This window comes from Canis lupus, chromosome 27 (assembly GCF_048164855.1).
Source record: "Canis lupus baileyi chromosome 27, mCanLup2.hap1, whole genome shotgun sequence".
Classification (NCBI taxonomy): domain Eukaryota; kingdom Metazoa; phylum Chordata; class Mammalia; order Carnivora; family Canidae; genus Canis; species Canis lupus.
The window spans coordinates 36,815,347-36,839,078 of NC_132864.1; the positions used below are offsets into that span (position 1 = coordinate 36,815,347).

The 23,732-nt window shown below is 48.1% G+C and overlaps 1 protein-coding gene across 7 annotated transcripts in view; it reads right to left on the reverse strand.

Moving 5' to 3' along the window:
• The window catches only part of CABIN1 (calcineurin binding protein 1), a 151,489-nt gene that overhangs the window by 78,432 nt on the left and 49,325 nt on the right, over positions 1-23,732 (reverse strand). For all 7 annotated transcript variants that reach the window (XM_072803448.1, XM_072803443.1, XM_072803444.1 and 4 more), the window contains 7 exons: positions 18,550-18,711; positions 17,584-17,790; positions 17,214-17,359; positions 13,478-13,739; positions 7,642-7,902; positions 4,500-4,651; positions 2,120-2,298 (listed from right to left, as the gene is read on the reverse strand). In XM_072803448.1, the coding sequence (XP_072659549.1) occupies positions 2,120-2,298; positions 4,500-4,651; positions 7,642-7,902; positions 13,478-13,739; positions 17,214-17,359; positions 17,584-17,790; positions 18,550-18,711 (1,369 nt within the window). The remainder of the gene's footprint in view (positions 1-2,119; positions 2,299-4,499; positions 4,652-7,641; positions 7,903-13,477; positions 13,740-17,213; positions 17,360-17,583; positions 17,791-18,549; positions 18,712-23,732) is intronic.

Sequence of the window (23,732 nt, forward strand, 5' to 3'; positions counted from 1 at the left end):
TATGCCTAGAGTGAGGACTAATGCCCTGTCCTGCCCCAAGGGAGGCTGGTCTCAAGCTGAGGAGTTGTATGGAAAGTGTAAGGCCACACATTCTCCTCCCAGGGCTAGTGGCCCTGGCTGGGTCACAGGAGGCAGGAACAGAGACGGGCAGTACAGGCCTTGAGGCTACCAGCATATCCCCTGATACCAGCAATCTGCTACTTCTCCAAAGCCAGGGCCCTTCCCTACAAGCTAGTATAACAGCTAAAACGGCCACATTTTAAGGGCATGGCTATTTTAGGGCCCAAACATTTTCCTATTGTAGACACTGCTTTCTTTCTGAGGTGAGGAGGGCAGGAGTTCTGAAAGTGCTATGTAGCCAGGCCTGTATGCACAGCACAGCATGGCCAGTGCAGAGCTTCCTGGCACACTGGGCTGGGACTGGGTGAAAGCGGACCGTGGCTCCACATCACTGACAGAAATCACTTTGAAAAAAAATTTTTTTACAATCATTGAAAAATGTACAACCATTAAAATTCTATTTGAGCCCATATGTGTGGCTCCCCCTGCAAACTTCTAGAGCAAACAACCATTATGTTGGCACTTAGGACATGTCACACAGTGCCTGCCCCCAACACTCTGCTTCCCTACAACTCCACGTACATGTGTGTGCGCCAGCATGGGACAGCTGGACAGTAGGGCCAGGCAGCATCATGGCCCCTTCCTGCCTCCCTTTCTCTCTGCTACCAGAGTATGCCTACACCAGGAAAGCCAATTCCAGCTCTAGGGGCTCCTGCTACCCAAGTTCAGCTTGAACCTGCAGGGCTGGAAGGGGTGCCAGTCACAGGCCTGTGGACAGCCACGAGCAGCATCCCTTTCTCATAAAAGCTGGTATGATATTAAATCCTCACAGGAGTACCTGGCAAAAATGGATTTGTAAAGCAGAGGCTGATATCCAGTATGTTTTCTCAATATTTTCAAGAGTAAAATGTTGGGACCAGGGAAGTTTTCCTATTGAACTCGGGTTAAGTAAGAAGGGGAAGGACCTTGCTTCAGGAAGTGTGCAGGACTGAATCCATTCTCTGGGGCACAGGGAGGTGATGCAGTCATGCAGCAGCACACACTCAGTTCCACGTCTCTCCACACAGTCCCTGTAGGTCAAGCAAATTCCAGAAGAGGGCACTACAAGTCTCCTCTCCTCTCAGATCACCAAATCCGGGACCCAGAGAGGCCCAGAGGGGGCCTTCGTGCCTAGCTTCCTTCAGTGCTTCCCTAAATCTGCTTTCACACCCCTCTCACTCACAACACGGCACACTTCAGGAACCCATGCAATGGGCGAGGGGTGTCCTATGCCCTGGAGAAGGCAGAGCAAGGCCTATTTCCCCCACAGCCTGATGCAATCAGTGACCTGGGAGTGAGGGCCTGCGTGTCTATCGGCATTGTCACTGCCTCCCCAGGGCCGCACTTTAACGCCCTCTCAGTCCACCGATTTTGCTCATTTCAGCAAAGACTTTATCACAGCTTATCACTTTAAAGGTGAGGAGAACATGAAGAAATCAAGCTACGAGGTCAGCATGCGAGCCTCCTAATGTTAGTAAGAAATGTGGTTCAAAGGTCGCCACCTGCCCTATCCCATGTGGGACGGCCTCATACACAGTCCCAGCTGATTCCCACACCCCACTGTCTGGACTCCCAGGGGTGAGAGACTCAGGCTTCCCACGGCTGTCAGAAAGACATGCCGTAATAATGCAGGCACAATGCCAGCATCACCGGGCTGACTGCACGAAGGCCACTCAAGGCAGCCTGCAGATCCCAACAGCTAGTACACAGAGTCTTCCAAGTTCCCCTCAACATCCCCATTCTTCAGGTGGGAAGATGTAGGCTCACAAAGGCAAGATGCCTTAGCCTGCCCTGCCCCTTCCCAGCCCCCAGGTGGGCTAGCTGGCAGGTGGCGACCCTGAGCATGTTTCGGAAGCACAGAATCACCGTGAGGCCATGAGGTTAATGAACAGCCGCAACATTGCCCGTGTCACCCCAGACCCACCCCCTCACCAAAACAAAGCAAATCATCACCCGAAGCACCCTCCCCCGTGATTGGCGTGCCGCCCTGGGCTGGCAGTAGGGAGAACAGGGACTGTACCGTCCGGCGTCGCCTGCTGGTGGGGTTTTTTACATTTGACGTAATCGTGGTCAATCGGAGTAGCTGTGTAAGGTGGGGATGTCAGACCTGGGCCAGAGGAGGAGGGGAGGGAGGCTCCGGGGCCCGGCAGTGTCCCAGCTGAAGAGTGGGAGTCCTCGTCCACCAGGCAGGCCTTCTCTCTGTGGGAAGATGGGTGGAGTGCAGGTTAGAATCTCTACATCCCACCGAAATAGGACATGTGCTGCTCTGAAACAGTGCCCTTCCTGACCGCTGAACCCTTCCTGACCTGCCACCTTCAAGGGCCTCCTCTGCCCTCCTAGGTTCCACTGCTCCCACACACCTCAAGTGACCTAACCCCCTGGCTGGTGGTCCAAGGTGCTGAAGGAGCTGCTCCCATGGTACCCACTTGGGCTCCAGCCCTTAAGTGGCCACTGTTCAACTATCTCAGGCCTCAAGCCCTAGGGAGACTGCAGGGTAGCTGACAAGCCCTTCCTCAGAGGAACCCATCCTAATCCCCCTCCATGCCAAGTCAGTACCTTCCACGTGATGCCTGACAGATTTAATCCCCAACAAAATGCAGATAGAGAAAACGTCTGGATTTACTGCAAAGTCCCATGTGTACAAGGATACCTGCTACAACACTGTTGAGTAAAAAAGTGAAATACCTGAAATGTTCCATCAAAATGGCTATAGAAAACATGACGCACCCATGCTATGGAATAATACATACCCACAGACTGAATGGCATGAATGAGATACTATCTCTATGGATGGGGTCTTGTCAGGGGAAAAGTAAACTAGAATAGCACCTTCAGTAGTCCATTTTTATGATATTAAAAAAAAAAGAAACCTCTACAATTGTACATGTAAATGTTAAATGTGTGTAAATGCACAGATAATTATTTGAGAAAATAAACTATAGATAGTGACTAATTCTGAGGAGGAAAGTGAATTTGTCACATTTTAAGCCCATATATTTATATATTGCCAGAATTTTCTCTAACTAAAATATATATTTATGCATTATCTGTATAATTCAATTTTTTAAAAGACTTTACTTATTTATTTGAGAGTGAGCAAGAGACAGAGCATGTGCATGAGTAGGGGGAGGGAAAGAGGGAGAAGGACAAGACTCCCCTGCTGAGCAGGGAGCCCAACGTGGGGCTCAATCCCAGGACTATAGGATCATGACCTAAGCGGAAGGCGGACACTTCCAACTAAGCCACCCAGGCGCCCCTATATTTTAATAATTTTTAAAGAAGATTTATTTGAGAGAAAGAGGGAGAGTGAGTTTGTGCATGAGCAGGGGGAGGGGCAGAGGGAAAAGGAGACAGTGAATCCCAAACAGACTCCCCACTGAGCACAGGGCCCAATGTAGAGCTCAATTCCATGACCCTGAGATGGTAACCTGAGCTGAAATCGAACTGGACACTTACTCAACTAAGCTACCCAGGCACCCCAATAATTTTTTTTAAGAGTTATGATCAATAAAAGAAAACATCATTGTACCTTGGGGGCTCTCTGCAACTAAAAGGTACACACCTATAATTCCTAGGACACACCATATCCGCTTGGGTGACATGCTACATGCATGCTCATCTCTCCCATAAGACAATGGGCCTCAAGGATACAGTCTGGGCGCAGGTCTCTCCGGCACCTGGCTGAGCCCTGCACAGTGCCCAGCCAGGTATGGGTACAGAGATGGGGCAAGCTGAGCTGAAGCTCCAAGATGTGGACACCAGAGCAAAAGAAGTCTGGGCCACAATCAAGGGGAGGACCCTTGGGGGACCACACCATGGCGCTAGCATCCCCATGGTCTCTGGCACCACAAGAAGAACCTCCAATGCTCTGCTTCTTGGGAGAATAGGCAGCAGACAGGCCCTAACAAGTCCCCACTCTTGGGAGAGGCCCTGGAAAAGGACCCAGAGTAAATGCTGTGGGGCAGGATGGGTCACGGGGCTATCACGCCTGTGTGGTGGGCACTAGGCCAGGCCCTATGCAGAACACTACAGGAAAGGAGTTTTCACGTTGCTCTGAGTCTGCAATGTGAAAACTCCTTTCCTATAATGTTCTGCGTAGGGCAGAGCTGTGCCCCAATGGGAACAGGGAAGGAATTGGCTTCTCCCTAGGACCTGCCCCTGAGGATGGGGTGGCACCGAGCATGAATCCAGCATGAGGTTACCTAGGATTGCACACTCAGCCTCTCCTTCTCAGTTTCAACAGAAATATCTCTGTCTGGCAACCAGGAGTCTCCAGGTGAGTTCCAGAGGCTTAATGAGCTCTGGTTTACTTAGCAGCAATCCCTGGAATGTCATCTTGCTGTAAATGAAAAATCGAGGTACCTATGGCGTAAGGGGCTGGGTGAAAGCGTGCTACTCACTTCTCTGAAGCTTTGGGTGTATTCTTCTCCTCGCCCCTGGCAAAGGGTCCTTCTGCAGCCTCCTTCATGAAGTTGACCAGGACCTCTGCACTGACCCCAGAGTCGGGCTTCCCCAGGAGCTTTAGGATGGAAGCATGGAGCCGGAAGTACACCTAGGAGAATGATACTCGGAAATGAGCAGCCCTCTCAGTTGCTAAGGTTCACTCCACAGGCCAGTCAGCTACGTTGGAAAAGGGCCCCTGACCAAGGAGACAGGCTGCCACATGCTGCCTTTTTCATTTGCTTTTAAACCAGCCAACCTATAAGTCATTCAAAGCAAGTTCCACCATTAAAATGGACAGGAATTCTCAGCGTCCTAGCTTAAATGTTTAGCCAGTAATGCAACCAAGTGGTGGTAAGATGACAAGAGTAAAAACCCTCAGCCCCATTCACTGGGCACCTCCTCCTACCACAGCCCCTGCCACCCTCTGTGGCCCCCTCCCTCAGCACCCATAAAAAGGAAGCCTCCACACCTGTCTCCCACTGCACCGCAGACTCCCTGAGGTGAAAAACAGCTGACTTCTGTTTGTGTGCGTGCTGTTGGGCCAGCCAGGTACTGCAGGCCTGGAGGAGCTTGCCCAGTGGCTACAGGACAGGTAGGAGGCATGCCATATTCTTTGAAGCCTGTGCTTTTCTTCATTTCCTTGAGTCCTCACCACAATCCTCCATTTACAAATGTGTGAGTAAGTTGCCCAAAGCACCACAGCTGGGAAAGCCCAGGGCCAGGTTAAACTCAGGTCTGCCCTGCCCTCTACTGCCCCCAACTGAACACCACATCACACATAGGCACCTCTGTAGTGACTCAGCCTCACCTTCGCACTCTCACGTGGGTACAATGGAGGCTCCTGCCTGTGGCACAGACTCCCACAGATGGCACAGGATGTCACGAGGGCTGAGAACGCCTGTGGCTGTAGACCCTGATTAACCAGCCAACTCTCAAGAGACATTGCCAACGACCTATCCACGTGAGATGCCAGGTGGTCTGGCCTAGGCAGCACTCTGAAGGGGGCATCCTGGACAGAGGGGACCACCACCCAGAGCCATTCCACCTCTAGCTTGCCTGTGGCCCCCAGAATAATTAGCTCAGCAAGTCCATTCTCAGCCACAGAAAACTGATGCCCCCACACACATCCAGGTGGCTTTGCCTAAAGGAACACAGTGTTCAACTGGCAAGGTTTTAACCAAGTGACAGGTTCAGCATTTGGACTGAAGGTTCAACAGCAGAGGTGAATTTTCACCAGGGCAGAGTTAAAGTCTTAAGAGAAATATCATTTTTAAAACAAGATATCCATATGTTGCAGCTGACTCCTATTCTCCTGAGAGCCAGCATGGTGTACTAGGCCTCAGTTCCTTACCTGGAAGTCCCTGGGCCCCACAGGGACACCATCTTGCCTGCTTATTGGTTCCGTCAGACAGCAGCAGAAGCCAAAAGTCAAAGAAACACCGCGGAGGAAAAAGAGAGTTGTCGTTTTCCTGAGGGCTGGACTACCTCCCTGCCCACAGCTTCGGTGCTATCAGAGGTGCTGCATGGGCCCCAACCCCTCTTCTCTTCTGCTGCTAACTTAGGGAAAGGCACACCAGCCCTCTGGGCCTCAGCCTTCTCAGCCCCAAAGTGGAAATCCCTCCAGGGATAGGCCTGTGAGCCTGAGTGGAAAGCATGAAAGAGCTGTGATGGGAAGGAAGGACCTGGGTAGGGAATGACAGCAACCTGGAAGCTGTGCTTCCACATTTTACCATGAACCCTATGAATATGGCCCCCAGACAGCTGCTGCCAACCACTCAGTGTGAATCATTTTTCAAAGGAAAATTTATAAAAGTGAGCCTTTTTTGCTTGTTCACACAATTACCAAATATTAAAAAGAGGGAAAACATGGTTGAGGGAAAACAGACATGCTCATAGATCAGTATAAACTTTCAGGGCAACAAGAAGCTGTGGATGCGACGTTAAATGACCCTTGGTAATACTCCAGTAAGTGCTCCCTGATATGTGTATACAGGGCAAGGCCCTGTCCGCACCCACTCAGGGAGAAGCGGAAAAGAAGGCCAAACCCATGAAGAAGGGATTGGGCAAATAAGTGGACATCCAGCCAGACCAGAGGGCCCAGAGGCAGGGAAGGAAGCCCACAATGTCTTCCACTACATCTTGTCCAGTGAAAAATGCCAGTTGCAAAGTAAGAAGATGTTACTATGTATCTATATATTAATAGGGGGAAAATCTAGAAAGACAAGGACATGCCCAAACTGTTAACATGGGGCTAGGATCACTGGGGACTTCAGTTTTTCATTTTAAATACTTCTGAATGTTTGACTCTTATGTTTGATTTTTTTATCCATGAATATGTGTTAATTTTATAATCAGGAAAAACAAACAAACAAACACATCAAGGCAGATAAGGCATAATAAGCAGATTCTGCCCCAAACTCCAAGAAGCTTGCTGGTCGCAAGCTGGGCACAAAAGAACAAAGCGAATGTGCTCAGGAAACAGTGAGGCCTGGGCTGGGCCAGGCTCATGTGGATCCTCACCCGTGTGCTCAGTTTCTTCCCTATAGAAGGTGCCAGCCACAGCCTCCCAGCCTGCCTTCCACCACCGCCCTGAGCATCGAGGACAGTATGTGTGAAGTGCCTCAGAAATCATAAATGCAAATCCAAGCACTATACAACTGCTCTTCTCTTGAGGAGCACTGCCAGACCCCAGATCTGAGGCCAAGAGAACAGACTACTCCCCTAGCCCTGTCCTGCCAAGCTGGGAACTCCAGGCACAGCCTGTGGCCTCGCAGGGAACAAAGGTACCAGGAGACACTGTGCCGCATCGATGTCATCACCAAGTCAGGTTCAAGGACCCTGCATGTGCTGAGGAGGAAAGGTAATTTTACTCTTGGAGAGACAAACAAAACAATCACTCTCCCAGAAAGGATGGTAAGCACCCTTTAGAAGAGAGAGGAAAGGCTGCTTTAATTTCACTACACACAAAGCTGCTGAACACAGAGAAGTTTCCAACAGGTTGCGTGGGAGTCACTGGGACCTCATGCCCCATCCCCAGGGAGACAGAGAGCCTGGCCCGCTCCTGCTCTGCTTCCCTGCCCAAGGCCAGCATGGTGTCACCTCTAGGGCCTCCATGGCCAGCTCAGGTGGATTGTGGTAGTGGATCTTCTTGGGGTAGCGGGCAGCCTCCTCGTGCAGGTAGTGGCCAGCCTGTCTGTAGTGCAGCAGGTAAACAGCAGGTGGCTGCTGCTGCTTCTCGGCGACCTTGCCCAGCATGTAGTGGATAAGCCACTCCTCCTCATCACCATCGCCCTCGCAGCGGGCCGCAGACGTAAAACAGTGCCTGGCTGTCTCCAGCATGCTGTCGCGCCGGCCTTCCATCTGGAATGAGACCATGAGACCAGACTGAGTTCAGGCCCTGGGCCTGAACCTACAGGGTTCAGCTATCACCTGCCTTATCCTGAGGAAAGCCCTGCTGCCTTCTTTGTAAGTTTATAATCCTCCTAACAACCCTGACACACAGATGTTCTATCACCATTTCATATCTGGGGACACAGAGTATGGAGAGGCCGGGGGACACCTCCGAAGCACACAGCAAATAAGGGACAGAGCAGGACTGAAACCCATGTCTCCTCATGTCAACTCCAGGCTCCTTTCTTTTACCACCATCCTGCAGTATCTGCAACCACACAGTTTAGGAGTTTATGAAGTACCTCTCGACCCCCTTCTAAAGATCCCAACCATGACCCTCACTGCGACTGCAGTAAGGTCCTCTGCCTGGGAGGGGGAGACAGCACAAGGCCAGGGCTGCTAGGAGAACCAGGCCAATAGCAGCTCTGCTGTGTCAGTCTGAGAATGCCAAGAGCCAGCACCAATGTTCTGAGATGAGCCCCCACTGCAGGCAGTGAGCACTTCATTCTCACACCCACTCACTAGGGTGGGAAAGCAGAGCTGGAAAGGGTGTGCACCCAACACCCAGCGACACAGCGCTGGAGAGGATGTGCACCCCTGGGGTACCACAGAATTTCCCACCCTGTCCTCTGCACCCTTCCAGAGAAACCTGGGTTGCTTAAAAATGGCAGATTCCTGAGCCCTACCCCAAGACCCAGTGCCTCCAGCCACCCTCTCACACACTGAAGGGTGGAAACAGCTAAAACAGAGGATCAGCTTCTAAGATGCTTTCCAACTCAGAAAACTTTTCCAGTCACTTTTCCCAGTCCCTGTATGAGGGCTATGGGGCAGCGCCTAGATGCTATCCATGTGAGATGTCAAGCCATTAGGTGCATGTGTCCGTTTATCCCAGAGCTCCTGGGTAGGAGCTGGAATGAAGACTACCTGTGTGGGGCCAAAGAGGCAGCTGTTCCCAGTATCCTAGGTCTCTAGCTCCTCATCTTCATGACCCTAACTTGACAGCAGGGAAGCTGCAGCCTCTTCTAGTCTCATCTCAGGGACCAGAGGAAGGGAGAGGCTGCAGGCACTAAGCTCTGGCAGGGGCGCTGCCTGCCGCCTGTGAGAGGAGCACCTGTACCCCACTGTGCACAGAAAGGCTGCCCAAGGATGTTTGTCCGCGGATGCTGATCTACATGAATCTCCTGTAGGAATGGCCCTGGGGCCGGCACAAAGAACCCCAGTGTTCTGCCAAACATTTCTTGAGAAGGAAAGTTACTGCCTAGGAATCAAGAAATCATCAATGAGTGAGATATGATAGAAAGAATCACAGTGTAGTGCCAGGACACGGCACAAGCCAAGTGACTCCATCATACCCCTCCAATGGGATTCTGTAGCAGATCTATACCAGTAAAAGGCAGCCACTTGACTGGAGTCCTGCTCTGACTACTCTGTCACCATGTGGCCTCAACCAAGTCAGTAACCCTCTGCCCACCCAGCTCTGCCACTGAGAGTCATAAAGCCACCCACTGAGAAAGGAAGGGCAACTGTGAAGAACCCCATCTGGACTGGAACCACACAAGAGGCACAAAAAGCAAAGAATCCCTGTCCTCAGTAGGTGCGGTAGTCAGAACTCTTCAGACAGGAGCAGGAGGGACAGCTACTGAGGATCCAGATCCACTATGTTCCAGAGCTCTGCCAGACACCCTAACACCACCTGCCCAACCCAGAGACATGCACCTGTTGCTGTGGCACCTCATTCACCTCTTGGCCAGTGTGCCTTGCCCAGAGCCAGCCCATGAGAGGTCCTAAGGAAATGCCAGCTCTCACAATACTGCCACACAGGAGGGATGGTCAGCCTGCTTACGGCCAGGTTTCCACAGCAGGCCACACAGCTAGCAGGCACTGGCCCCAAAGCCTCTGCCCTTGCCTGGAACTGACAAGGGAAACCACTGGTTTTCCTGTAATAGACCCCTTTGGCAAGTTTGCAGGCAGAAGTGGAAGTGCACAGCTATCAACATGAGTCCTATAACTCACCTAATTAGATACAATAAACCCAAACAGCTCTAGCCACCAAGGGGCTGTGTCATCATGACATACTTCAGGATAAGAAACTACCTTACCAGAAGTGGGGAAAACAGGAGGCACAGGGCAGCTCTGTGAGGCAGCTATCCCCCTGGGCAACAATGCAAAACCTCCTTCTTTCCCTGCACACCTGGTGGACTTCCATCTCTCTCCTGCCACCCCTGACAATCCAGGAAGATGGCCTGGGAGCCCAGTTTCAGGCCCTGAGCTCCCTGAGCCAATGGCTTCCTAAGGATCCAAATGGAGTTAAGCCACCGGGGCCATAAGCTACGCAAGAGAAAGAACAGGCAAGGGGAAGAGGTGTGCAAGGAGTTAACCTGGGTTTCCTGTCTGTCGCCCACTCTCTGCCTTCCCTGTCCCTTCCTGGGGGAATCAAAAGTTCCCTCCTCTTGGGGAGCTCTACAAACAAAACCCTCAAGTACCAAAGGCAGAAAGGGCACTCTGATTTCTCATATTTACTTCCTGGAAAGCCTCTATTCTGCTAAAATCCTATTGGGCATCACTAGTGGGGGACTAGAGAAAGAATCCCAAGGTCTACACTCCACCCACCCCAGTGAGTCCCAGCAGAGGATAACAGTGCTCCTAGTGCTGTCAGGGACTCAGTTCCCAGCCTGCTCAGCCCTGGGGCCGTTACACTACAAACAGAATGGAGCAAGGGGTCTCTGCATAGGACAATCGCAATGAAATAGGTTTGTAAGGCATGAGTAGAGCTCAACAGCATGGAGCTGAGTGAAAAGGAAGCTCAACACCATGTACAGCACGACAGCATTTAGACTAGAAGAAAAGAACAGGTAAATCATGGCATTCTTTCTAGGAGAACATGTATACATGACAAACAGTATTTGTCTAAAGTCTAGAAAGATACAAGCCTAACTGTAAGTTTCTCTGAAGCAGGAATGAAGGAATTAGAAAGGGGTTGGGGGGAGCCAAAAAGATTTTAGCTTTGTCCTGACTGTGGCAGTTGTTATAAAGGAGGCGTTTCTTGTACAATTGAAGAGTGGTTTCTGTAAAAGTGATGGTTAAAACAAGGGCCATGCTACTCTTTTCTTGCCCATTTTCTTCCTTGTCACAGAGCCCACCACCTGTCTCTGCTCCATGGCTACACTGCCCTTCCTGTCACCTTTGTCCTCTGCCACTGTTGCCAGGCTTGTCCCCAGGATACTGTGTCTAATCCACCCAGGGAACCTGAGAAAGTGCAGCTTCTGACTGTGAGTGCCTGATGGGCCTTTTAACAAGCTCCTCGCTCCCCCAAAAGAGGTTCTGATGCCCAGTCACATGTGGGAGCCACTGTTCTCATTGGCCTGTAGGGTTCATGCTCTCTGGGCAGAGAAAGAGAGGGAAAACCTTAGAGCCAAAGTGCCTGAAGTTTGGCACCCTGAGACAACCCTCCCAGGCACACAGGTGGTGGCACCCAGAGCTCATGGGGAAAAGCTGAAGTTACTGGCATTCTTCAAACAACAGCCAAGGGTAGAGCCCCAGGTCATGCTTCCAGCTTGCTCTTGTCAAGTATGGGTGACTTGAGGAGACCAGAAAATGTGTGGAGAGAGAAGGGGATTTCAGTCTTTCTGAGGCTTTCTCAAAGTGTTATCACACAGCACACAGATGTCCCGTACCACAAGACCTCGTGTGGGAACTCAGAGGCCCCACAGCTGCAGACATGGTGGTGATAGCAGTTATGACAGCACGGGAATGTTCAGATTCAGCTTGTGCTCTTATAGCAGATCCACCCAGCACTTTCACTGACATTCATCCACATTCAGCTCACTACATTCATTCCATAGTCGATCTTCTGCTGATTTTCACATCTAGTCGAATGGTATAATGCAGATCTACTGCAAAGTTAAGCTGCAAATTTTGCAAAAGACACGGGATTTCATGAAGTTGATGAAAGTAATGTGGACAAAGCCTTTATACATGAGCTGTGGGCACATTTAACAACTGCCCAAAGGGAGGACAACTGGTCAAGGAAGAGACCGCAACACGTTCTTCTAAGGCACAAAGATATCAGAGAATCCTGGGAGAGAGAAGTAGCCCTTCTCTCAGACAGAATATTTGCAGACAGAATATTTGCAGGAATATTTCTGCAAAAGTAGCTGTCTAAATTTATGCTGCTGAGGTGAAGGGGTACCTACCATGCTATCATAAAACTGATGGAAAAATTAAACTCTCCCAAAACCAACCAAACTCAGTCATTATTGGATCATTTGAAGAATTAACACACCCTTGCAATTATCACCAAAGTCCTAGCAAGGTAAGATTTAGGAGTTATTTTCATTATTATTAATTACTAAGATAAAGCCCCACTCACACCTAGTAGGTGCTAGTTACTAGGATAACTAAACTACATTTTGAGTGGATTTACTTTGTGGCCCTTTGCTAGCAACTGACTGCCCACAAATAGCAGACCCTGCCCCTCATGCCCATGCTAGGAGGGTGGGATGTTGCCACTGTAGGAGGCACAATAGGGGCCACTGTAGGAGGGTGACATTCATGTCATTATTACATTCCCATTTATTCTTTTCCATACCAATTGAATTTTTAACACTAAGGATACCTCGCTTTTATATACAATCAGCAACAAGCAACAAAGAGTTGTTACCTCTTTGCACAAGGCTAGGACTTCCCCTACTTAATGCAATGTGGGAAGGTCAGGGTCATCACAAGGCCAAGCACTGTAGAAGCCTGTGACCTGCCTCTAAAGGGTCACAGGGGCCAGGGGTGGGGGGCTGGGCATGACAACAGAGGCCTACTCTCAAGGATGGAGGTGCTGTCAAGACAACTGCAGCACAGCTGTAGCTAAGAGTCCCACTGACCAGTCTGCTCTCACTGAGTTCCCTCAACAATCCAATGGCAGCATTAACAAGGGCATCATCTTGTTTAGATTTTGACCACACATGATCACTACAAGAAACAGGCCCTTTCAGCACTCTGCTCTCCTAGAAACCCTTCTGGACCATGGCATCTTACTGCCACACCAGCCTTAAACATGCTGGTGGGACTCCTTCATTTCCATCTCAAGGAGCCAAGGGGGTGGTACCCTGCTCAACCCAGACCTCAGGCCAGACACCCAGCAAACCACACTAGGGGAACCCCCTACCAAGACAGACTTAGAAATTCCCAATACAGTGTCAAAAATTTTACAAGGATTCAAGAAGTTCCTCTGAAGGAACAGGGAAGGGACAGCTACTTCTGGTGGCCAACACCCCTCCCCTGCCTCTCAACTGCTGGAAAACTGACAGCTGACCAGCCAGATCACGAGAGCCTTGTCCTGAATTCACCCACAACAGACTAGGTATCTACAGACCAAGGACCAAGCTGTCACCAACCACAGTATGGCTACAGTCTCATGAGGAGAATCATCTGTGAGCTCCCAGGATGGTTGTGAAGACAAGGGCAAAAGGAATGGATAAGATAGAACTTTGCCACCTGAGGGCACTTCAGTCAGATGGCAGGATGGCGGCCCCTCAGCAGAGCTCCTCCTCACCTGCTGCACAAGTTCAGGGGGCAGTTCAGCTCTCCACTGCTTCAGCTGGCGTGAGGCGAAGGAGTGCAAGGCATAGGACATAGTACCATACTCGATCCACAGGGATAGGTTGGAGCTGTCGATCTCCAGGGCCCGGCGGAAGCAGTTCAGGACAGGCGTGGCATGCTTCCAGATGGGCCCATCACTCTTCAGCTCATTGGAGTTCAGCTTGTCCTGAATGCGACTGGCCCGGGCCAGAGCCATGCCTGCCCAGGAATCAAACCTGTGGTCACAACAAAAGCACCAGTAAACATACCACTGCCCTTACAGCACTATAGATATGATAGATGGGAGGGTGAGGCCGCCAGGTCTGGGGCAACTCATTTCCCAGGCCACCCAGAGCCCAGCTCCACCACCAGGGACTCTATGTCTCTGAGCTATAAAACATGGTTAAGAAAACCCACCTCAAGAGAGCAGAGCTGCTGGGACACCACAAGGCATGTATTTGAGGTCATCCAGCACCTCACAGGTACTCAGTAAGTGTTCTAAGAGGATCCCCACCAACTTGAGCCCAGATTGTGCTCACCAGCATGGTGGGCTCTTGGACTCTGGTCCCCTTTGCTTCCTTGCTTGGAAGGGTTACCCACAGAATGTTTGTGATGGAAAGGAAAAGGAGTCCTTTACAAGGCATGTCCCATCCAAGGCGACAGGGAGGCTCCCATCCCGCTGCCACCTCACTCAACCCCTCACTGGTAGCATCTGCCATTAACACACTCACTGACCAAAAGCATGGGGTGGCCAAGACCCTGAAAACACTGCCATGTAGCTTCTACATAGTTCTCCCTCTGGAACCCTGACCAGATCCTGCCCTCTCCAGCTCAGTTCCCAGCAGTAAGATGGAGAGTGAGGGGACCACAGGATGGCTGAGGTCCTACTGCTCTGAGATCGCCTGAAAGTGGTAGGGAAAATGCAAAAAATTCTCTAAGATGGAGACCAAGGCCAAGAGCACTTCGGAAAGTGGAATTTCCTGAATGTGAGTACAAACAACAGAAGGCAGCAATCACATAACAGAAGCTTCCCTCTACAAAATGACAATTCTTGACCCACTGCTACACTAACTTTAAAACTAGCCAACTGGCTTCCTGGACTATCTGACAGTCCCCAAGGTGTGGCAAGAAAAGAGCAAACTTGTGAGGCTCAGATGTGCCCAGATGTGTCCAGGCACCCAGAGGTGAGAAAGCACAAGTGAAGGAGCAGTAAAGAGGCCTGAAGGCTTAAATGGTGACAAGGGATAGGAAAAATAAAGGCTTTGGCCCCTATACGGAGATCCTGAGTATACTCTTTCTTCCTCAGGGCCTCAGGATTCAGGGCCTGCTCAGGTCACTTCGAGGAAGAAGCATGGGGGTAGGTGTCAAGCTCCCCTCCAGATGGTGGGAGCCATGCCAGGGTCTTTCTACCAAGGCTAGCAACTTCCACATTGAGGATTTTCCCCTCTTGATTCTTCCCACAGTACCTCTGGCACCACTCTTTGCCCTTGCCTGGAGGGAAGGGACCACATCACAGTGTAGGCCCAAACACCTGCATGAGTCCCAAAACAGAAACCACTATCTGTACTCACAAATATGAGTAACCAAGAACACAGACACATCATCATAAAAACTCAAAATGCTCTTCTATGTGTCAACAAAAGAAAAGTCCTGACGTGAGTTCTTGATTCTAGCAGAGCAGTACACAGCCCACACTTGGGGATTGCTGACCCACAGGAACACTCGGGAGCCCAAGGGCCAGTGATGTCCTGAACTCAGGAAGAGGAAGTGTCCAGAACCTGTACACTGGGCTCTTACTCATACACGGCAGGCCCGCTCCTAGCACTGGGCCCAGAATTGTTTCTTTGGCAGAGGGATGAGCTGTATTGGGGCCTACTCCCAAATTGTCCTCCCAAATGCCACTCTGAAATGCCTGGCCAAGGTGACCCAATCCCAGCTGAGCAAGAGCAGATGGAATAGTGAAGTGAACACAGGTGAGGAAAGGTGTTGCCAGCATCTTCACAGACTCTGTTTTCCCCACAGGAACCACCAACGCACACTTTGGCCAGAATACTCCACCATCCACTCACCTGTCTGTCAAGGGCTTCTCCTATACCTAGTGGGCCCAGAAGATTTAAAGAAAAAGCCAGTATCTGAACTTCCCTCTTAACTAGTACAGAAGATGAGACTGCACCCAAGTCCTCCCTAACATCTGCTTGTTAGAGCCACAGTGAAGGAGCCCCAGGAATGGGCCACCAAGTTCCTCCTGGCCTTGGGATCAGTACTCAAGAGGACAACCCACCTCTCTGGCAGGGTTCTTGGCAGGCCAAGCCTGACAGGTCTGTATCCTCCAAACAGGTGCATGTACAGGTTCAAATGAGGACCGGGTGAGCTGTTATGAACTTCGTCTCATAGCCCAAGTGGCTATTGGGTGACAAGTGCCACGCCAGGCTCCCACCTCCCATGGACAGGTGGGTTTTTTTTTTTTTTTTTTTTAATTTTTATTTATTTATGATAGTCAGAGAGAGAGAGAGAGAGGCAGAGACACAGGCAGAGGGAGAAGCAGGCTCCATGCACCGGGAGCCTGACATGGGATTCGATCCCGGGTCTCCAGGATCGCGCCCTGGGCCAAAGGCAGGCGCTAAACCACTGCGCCACCCAGGGATCCCGACAGGTGGGTTTTATCACCCTTACTTTTCAGACATGGAGACAATGGCACAAAGGAGGTGACTGCTCCCTGTCTAGAGCTATGAGCGCTCAGCCAGCCTGAGCATGGGTCTGCTCCACCAAACTGGCCCATAATGACCCTAGAGAGGACATCCAGGACATGGCTCCCTGCCTGGAGGAAACCACAGGCTGAGCAATAGGTCTGGGAGAACCTTTCCCACAAGAAGTTGTATAAACTGGTTTCTCCATTCAGATCCCAGACCCTCTCCCCTGGGCCAGGTGGATCCTGACAAAGTGGAGCTTGCCAGTTTCACCTGAGGATAGGCAGCCACTGTGGCCTGACCTATGAGTACTTACCTAGAGATACTACTCTGGACCCTTCAGATACAAGGCTTACCTTGACCCAAGGCTTATTACCTCCTAGGTGTGGCAGCCATGAGAAAATGTTCTCTCTTAATCAAATGAATCAGACTTTATAAGCTTAGCAGGGCCCTTTAAGGATGAATAGGTCAATCATAACTTTTTAAGAAAAAGCCACCAGGGCTTGGTGGGAAGAAAGCATGTACAATATGCTCTCCTACTTCTACTGTCATGACAATTGCTACAGCCAACAATGCATTGCATCAGAACAAGAGAAGAGAACCTCTAGCTTGAGTGTTTCTATTACTCTCCCCTTACCCCAAAATAAGGAAACAATAACTGAAGAGACATAGTACACATTAGCCCACTTCCTGGGGCCGGGAACCAGGAAAGGAGACAGCACACAACCAACAGCCAGGTGGTACACCCTTGCCCTGCTGGCCTGAACCCAGATGGACACCTCATGCCTCCTCTGATCTCAACACTCATCCCAGGCATCTTCTGGAAAGAAGTCTTCTTCATTGCTTTTCTTTTTATGAAAAACTTGCTTTTTCCCAAAACTGCACAGTGCTAAACATACTCTCTCATTCCTTTTTCCCTGGTCTCTTTGCCAGGGCAGGGAAAACCCAAACTGGCCCAGTGAGGAGTTGCTGAGCTGGAGTCACCCCAGCCCTCCCTGCCTACCCTTTGCCCAGGCCACTGACCTGTTGGGGCAGATGCAGATGTCGTGCATGTAGAACTTGATGGCCTTGGATTGCTCCTTGTTTTTGAAATGGTAATCAGCCAGGAGGTAGTAGAGCTCATTTACCACTGGAGGGGAGGGGTCAGCCCCTTCTGGGAGGCAGGGCACCTGCCAGATGAAGAACCAAGGATAAGGGGAGATGGAGTCAGAGTCTCAGATGTGACCAGTAATGCTGCAAACCCAAGACCATTCACATTAGCACAGGACAGACCCTAGGCTTCTCATAGCCCTGACTTCTGGTATAGGGCAAGGAAAGAAGACAACCCACATAACCAGCAGTGCTGGAGGGAAAAAAAATGACAGGACACAACCCTGTCACACTCAGTTCCTACCTCAGCTGAGGCCCCCTCAATGTAGGCAGAGACTTTGTCCAGGCTCAGGGCTGGCCTTTCTGTGCGGGGCACAATGGTGGCGATTCTCTTCAGAAGGTTTGCCAAGTCAGCAGACACAGTGCTGGTCTTGTAGCTGTCAAATTCAGGAAGGGTCTTGGGCTTAAAATACTCAAACATAAACAGGGCATCCTCCCATATAAGGTCCACCTTGAGAAAAGACAGAAAGTGTATCATAGTGTTGTTGGGGTAAAAGCAGAAAGGGAAAAGTTCCTCCATGGGAACAATGCAGATGAGGTTACAATATATTTGAGTCTAGAAAAAGTCCCATATACTCTTAAAAATTCGTATGCCCACTATAATCCCCAAAACCAAATGTCTAAAGAGCAGAAAAGTAAACTGACATAAGCTCAGCCTTTATAAAGACAAATACTGGAAACCAAGGGCACATTCTGTGAGTCCATGCGGCCGAGCCAGAGCATAGGTTCAGAAACGAGTGGGAACTGTGGCCAGGCCACTGCCCCTCCCCTTGAGCCTCAGCTGCCCCACTGCCTCTCGGAGCCAGGCGGGTTCTGCTTTCTGTGTAGGGCCACAATGTGGCCCTGCCTGAGCAGCTTATGTTCAGGGCATGGAATTAGTAAGATTGGAGAATAAATGACGAGCCATGAGGTGATACACCCAATAGTGCACTGAAAACCAAACCTCTAAGGAATTATTAGTACTATCCAAATTGGAAAAAGAAATCCTTTGAAAATTGCCATGCTGCACTTTTGAATGATTAGTCAATATCACGAAGCTAGTTTTTACAAGGAAAACCCTCTGACTACATTAGACCATGCTCTCATTCTCCTGGTGCACCCCCAAGAGCTATGTATCTGATGTCCTTCAAGAGTGCTCAGAGCCCCTGCTTTTCTGAGCCCCAATCCTCTCTACCAGGGCAGGTGTGGTTGGTCTGGGCAGTACCCTCACCTGCTGGGCTGAGTGCTCCTCCAGGTACCTGGCCTTGCTCTTCTTGCTAGGGAAGCTGTACAGGCAGTAGAAGCACTGCTCCAAGGCTGTCTCCAGCTCCTCCTTGTAGGGGTGTGTGTCTTCAGAGGTGGATGCAGCAAGCTCCTTCTGGAGAACTCGTACCTATGGTAGGCAGGGAGAGACTCCTGAGAAGGCCCATAGCTTCCCTGGCACAGTGGGACCCCAGGAAGACCACCATTGTCAATTCTGTTAACCTGAGGAGGCCATGTCTGTTGGACCTGTTTACTGGAAAGGGTCTATCATCCTCATAGGAGCCATTCTGGGCCTGCTCTGACAATGACCTCCTGAGGAGTTTGCTTGCTAAACTGCCTTCCTTCCAGTATGCCCACTCAGTATCCACCAGCTACTAGAAGGAGATATTATATGCCCTCTGGGAACTTCTCTTCTTATTTATTAGGCCATTCATTTGCTCTCCAAATTTTTGCAGAGTCCCTCCTTATGCTAGGCACAGTGTGACATAGTTCCTGCTTTTAAGAAGCTCAGATCCAATACAGGGGCAGTTAATTAAACATGAAGTTATAATGCAAGATGGTAAATCCCATTAGGGCTGAGGAAGTCTGAGAGAGACTCCCTCTATTTCAGCACAAAATACAAAGATATAACACAAAATGTATCCAAAGCAAAAAATAAATTCAAAGCACAAAATATATCAAGGAAATAATAAATGGACTCTCTCAGACAAAACATTAATAAGAATTACAGAAGATGTAAATCCCACATTACAGAAGATGTAAACAACATAGTCAACAAGTAGGGTATCTATGGAGATTAGCTCCAAAGGCTATTGTTATGCCCAACTCTTAGCAGCTACACATTCTTTTCAAGCATCCATGGGATTTCTACCAAAACTAGAAAAAAAGCACATCTCAGCAAATACTAAAGACAAGATACAATATAGACCACAGTCAATGAACATAAGGCAGTAAAATTAGAAATCAGTATATAAAGGTACCAAATACCAAATGTGAAAACTTACAGCATGCAGCTAAAAACGTATTTGGAGAAAACATAACCTTCAAAACGTGTAGTAGAAGAATGAATGCTGTCACTACGTGGCCATCTAAGCACAGCGTAGTTTCAGGGACTTATTAGCACAAGGCCTTTCCCACATGCTTCTACACATAAGTTGAAAAAGACTTAGACCTTAATGAAAGGAAGATGTTATTTGAGGAATGGTTTAAGCGTGGTGTAATTTCAAGGTGGTAAGTGTATAGCTTTTCCCACAGGCTTCACACATAAATTTATTACACTTATATCTTGATAAAAGAAAGAAGTTACTGGGACACTTGGGTGGCTCAGTCGCTTGAGAGTCAGACTCTTGATTCCAACACAGGTCATGATTTCAGGGTCATGAGACTGAGCCCCGCATGGAGCTCCATACTTAGCGGGAAGTCTGCTTGAGGATTCTCTCCCTCTGTCCTTCCCCCAGCTTGTGAATGTGTGCTCTCTCTCTCATGGGGGGGCAGGGAGGCAGAGGAAGAGGGAGGAGCACTTGGGACTCAATTCCAGGGACCCAGGGATCATGACCTAGGCCAAAAGCAGACACTTAACCAACTAAGCCACCCAGTCAACCCAATAAATAATCTTTTTTTTTTAAAAAAAGAAGTTAGCTGAAGGATGCTTTATAACAGTGTCCTTTCAAACAATTCAGCAAATGTCTTTACACACAGGCTTTTAAACATAAGTTTGTAAGCACTTATATCCTAATGTCAGAAAGATGTTACCAAATGGCCTTATACAAGATGTTGAGCACATAACTTTTCCCAATGCTTCTGTACCTAACCTAGAAACACTAATACCTTAATGATAACAAGATGTGAAAAAAACAAAAACAAAAAAGAGTGAACACTGAAATAAGCTTTCACCATGATTAAATTAGAAAAAGCACAAAATATATCCAAAGAAATAATAAATATTAATGTGGAAATTAATTAGAAAGCAAAGAAAAAACAGATCAATAAACCAGTAACTTGTAGTTTGAAAAAAACGAATTTAGATAAGCTTCAGCAAAAATGGGCTTATAAAAAAGGAGAGGAAGCAAAAATAAATGATTTTAGCACTGAAATGGGAGGCATAACCAGAGGTACCAAAGAGACTTTATAAATCATAAGGATACTTCATGAACAACTTTATGCTTATGTGGACATTATTTCAAAAATACAATTGGTTTAAAAAAAGAAAATCTAAATGGGCCTAGAATCACCAAAGAAAGAATCAATATTTTAAAAATTATCCCCCAAAAAAGAGAGAGAGAGAGCTCTAGGCTGGGGTGACAAACTATGGCCTAGGGCGCAAATCTTCCCACTGCCTATTTCTGTATAGCTCAGAAGCTAAAACTGACATTTAACATTTTTTAAATGACTAAAAAAAATTAAAAGAATAATATTATTTTGTAACATATGAAATTCAAATTTTAGCATCCACAAGTTTTTACATATTATCTTTAAATACTGGCCATGGCTGCTTTTGTGCTACAATGGGAAAGCTGAGTATTTGCATCAGGGACCCTATGGCTAACAAAAGCCTCTAAGATTCATTATCTGTTCCTTTAGAGTGTAAGCTTTGTCAACCTGAAAAGCATTATGACAAGAGAAAAAAAGAAACTGTAAGAATTGAAAAGAAGATAAAAAAAAATAGTTATTTGTGGATGATATATAACTGCCTACACAAAAAATTTGAGACATCTACAATCCACCAGAATTAATAAAAGCAATAAGCAAAGGAGCTATGCACAGGAGACACTTTTTTTTTTTTTTTTTTTGACACAGAGAGAGAAAGCGCACAAGCAGGGGGAGCTGCGGGCAAAGAGAGAAGTAGACACCCCAATGAGCAGGGACCCCCACCCCCACCACCCATACAGGACTCTGGGATCATGACCTGAGCCAAAGGCAGATGCTTCACTAACTGAGTCACCCAGGCACCCCGAGAAATTTATTTTTTAAAATGTAGTGTTCCTATCTGTCCACAAACACAAAATAGAAAACTTAATTTTTAAATATCTATCAACAACAGGAATAAAAAATAATAATGCTCAGGTATAAATCTAATAGAATACATGTAAGAGTTTAAGGAGAAAATTATATTAAGGGACATGAAAGTATAAGACCTCAATAAATGGAGAGATATACTATATTCATGACTAGAAAGAATCATATAAAAATGGCAATTCTCCCCAAATTAATCTGTAAGGTCAATGACATTTCAATTAAATCCCAGTGGTGGGGAGGGTTGGGGAATGCGGGATGCGGGGGCTCCACAAAATTTTACCAACTGATCTTACAATGTTTCAGAAGATGAAAGTACAAAGAACAGTCAAGAGTATGTGATAAAAAGGTAAGCAGATTAATCCTAGCAGGTATCAGTATCTCTCAAAGACAATGTGGTACTGGCACAGGAATACCTAAACCAATAGAAAGAACAAAATTCAACAACAAACCCTCACGTGTATGGAGAGGGTTTCACAAATTAGTGCAGAAAGAACAGACTCTTTCATGAATGGTACAAACCAACTGGCCATCCATATGGAATGTAAAATGAGTCCCTATTTTATGTCCTAAATAAACAAAAATTGAGAAGGAATAAAGACCAGATGTGAAAAATGAAAGTGAACTTTAACAGAAGAGAATATCTTTATAATCTTGTGGAGGAAAGGATTTCTTAAAGTACAATAAACAAAACAAAACGCCACACACAGAAAACAAAACCCCCACAAACCATAAAAGACTAATAAATTTGACATTTAAATTCTGTAAGACAAACACTATACACAAAGTTAAAAGACACATCACATGAAATTGCATAGAAATTAGAACTAAATACACACACGTAAAACTGGTGAAACATATATATATCAGATAAAAGACTGGAACTCAGAGTATATAAAGAACTCCACAAATCAATAGAAAAAAGAAAAAAGTCCAACAGAAAAATGAACAAATGATATGAACAAGCAAATTGTTAAAGGAAACCTAGAGGGACCTGGCAGAGAGAGGGCAGTCAACAAGCCAGGGCCAACTCCACAAAGGTGAAGTTGCTGCAGGAGCAATGGGAAATGGAGGAATGGGAAAAGCTGGGCCTTGGATAGAAAAGTCAGGAGCTATGAAATGAAACATGGAGGTACTCCTCTATCACTTCCACTCCGTCAAATTCACTTGGCAGATCCTAGCAGCTGGAATTCACACTCCATCAAAAAAGATGCAGACTAAGGAAAACCCGGAGTAGGATCGTCCCATTACCACCTCTGCTGCCGGCCTGGAAGGCCGCTCCTCAGCACCACTTCTGCTGGGTATCAGCTTGCAAAGGTGCTACCTCATTCTTGACTTTCTCCCAAGCAGCATAGGGGCAGAGGAGTGACTGACTGCCTCATGGAGGTGACCCTGTGGAAGTAGACAATGTCTCCACACTCTCCAACTGGGAGAGCAAAGCCAGAAGAATGAAGTTGCCAATTCCTGGGCAGCAATATAGTTAGTCTAAGCTTAGCACGATTCTTCCAAAAATGGTCCTGAAGTGTGGAGCTGACCTAGGGTGAGCACCCAGGAGGCCCTAAGAACTCACAGCATAGAGCAGACATTGAGGCATCTACAGCTGGCACTCCTGCCAAGTCTGCCTCCTCAGCATAAGTGCTCTGCAAACTGTCAAGCACTACACATACATGAGCCCTATAAATATTCTCAGTCTTGTTCATTCACTCAACCCATTATTTATTAAGCACCTATTATGGGCTAGGTGTGCTGGGCTAAGGTACTGGGATCCAGCAGTGAACAAAAGTTACAAACATCCCTACTTCATGGAAGTTACATTCCAATGGAGAAGAAGCACACAACAAACATCTTAGATAAATAAATCCTATAGCATGCTAGAAGGTGGTAAGAGCCATGGGGAAAGCACAGGGCAGAAGAGGAAGATCAGGACTAGGGAGGCAGACTGCAGTTATAGAGAGCATATACTTGCTCACTGAAAAGATATAGAGCAGAAGTCAGCAAACCTTTTCCTGAAGAGACACACAGTCAATATTTTAGGTTTCAGGTACAATATGGACTCTATCAAAGCTCCTCATCCCTGCCACTGTGTTGCCAAAGCAGGCATAATTGATACATAAATGAATGGTTATGGCTATGTTCCAC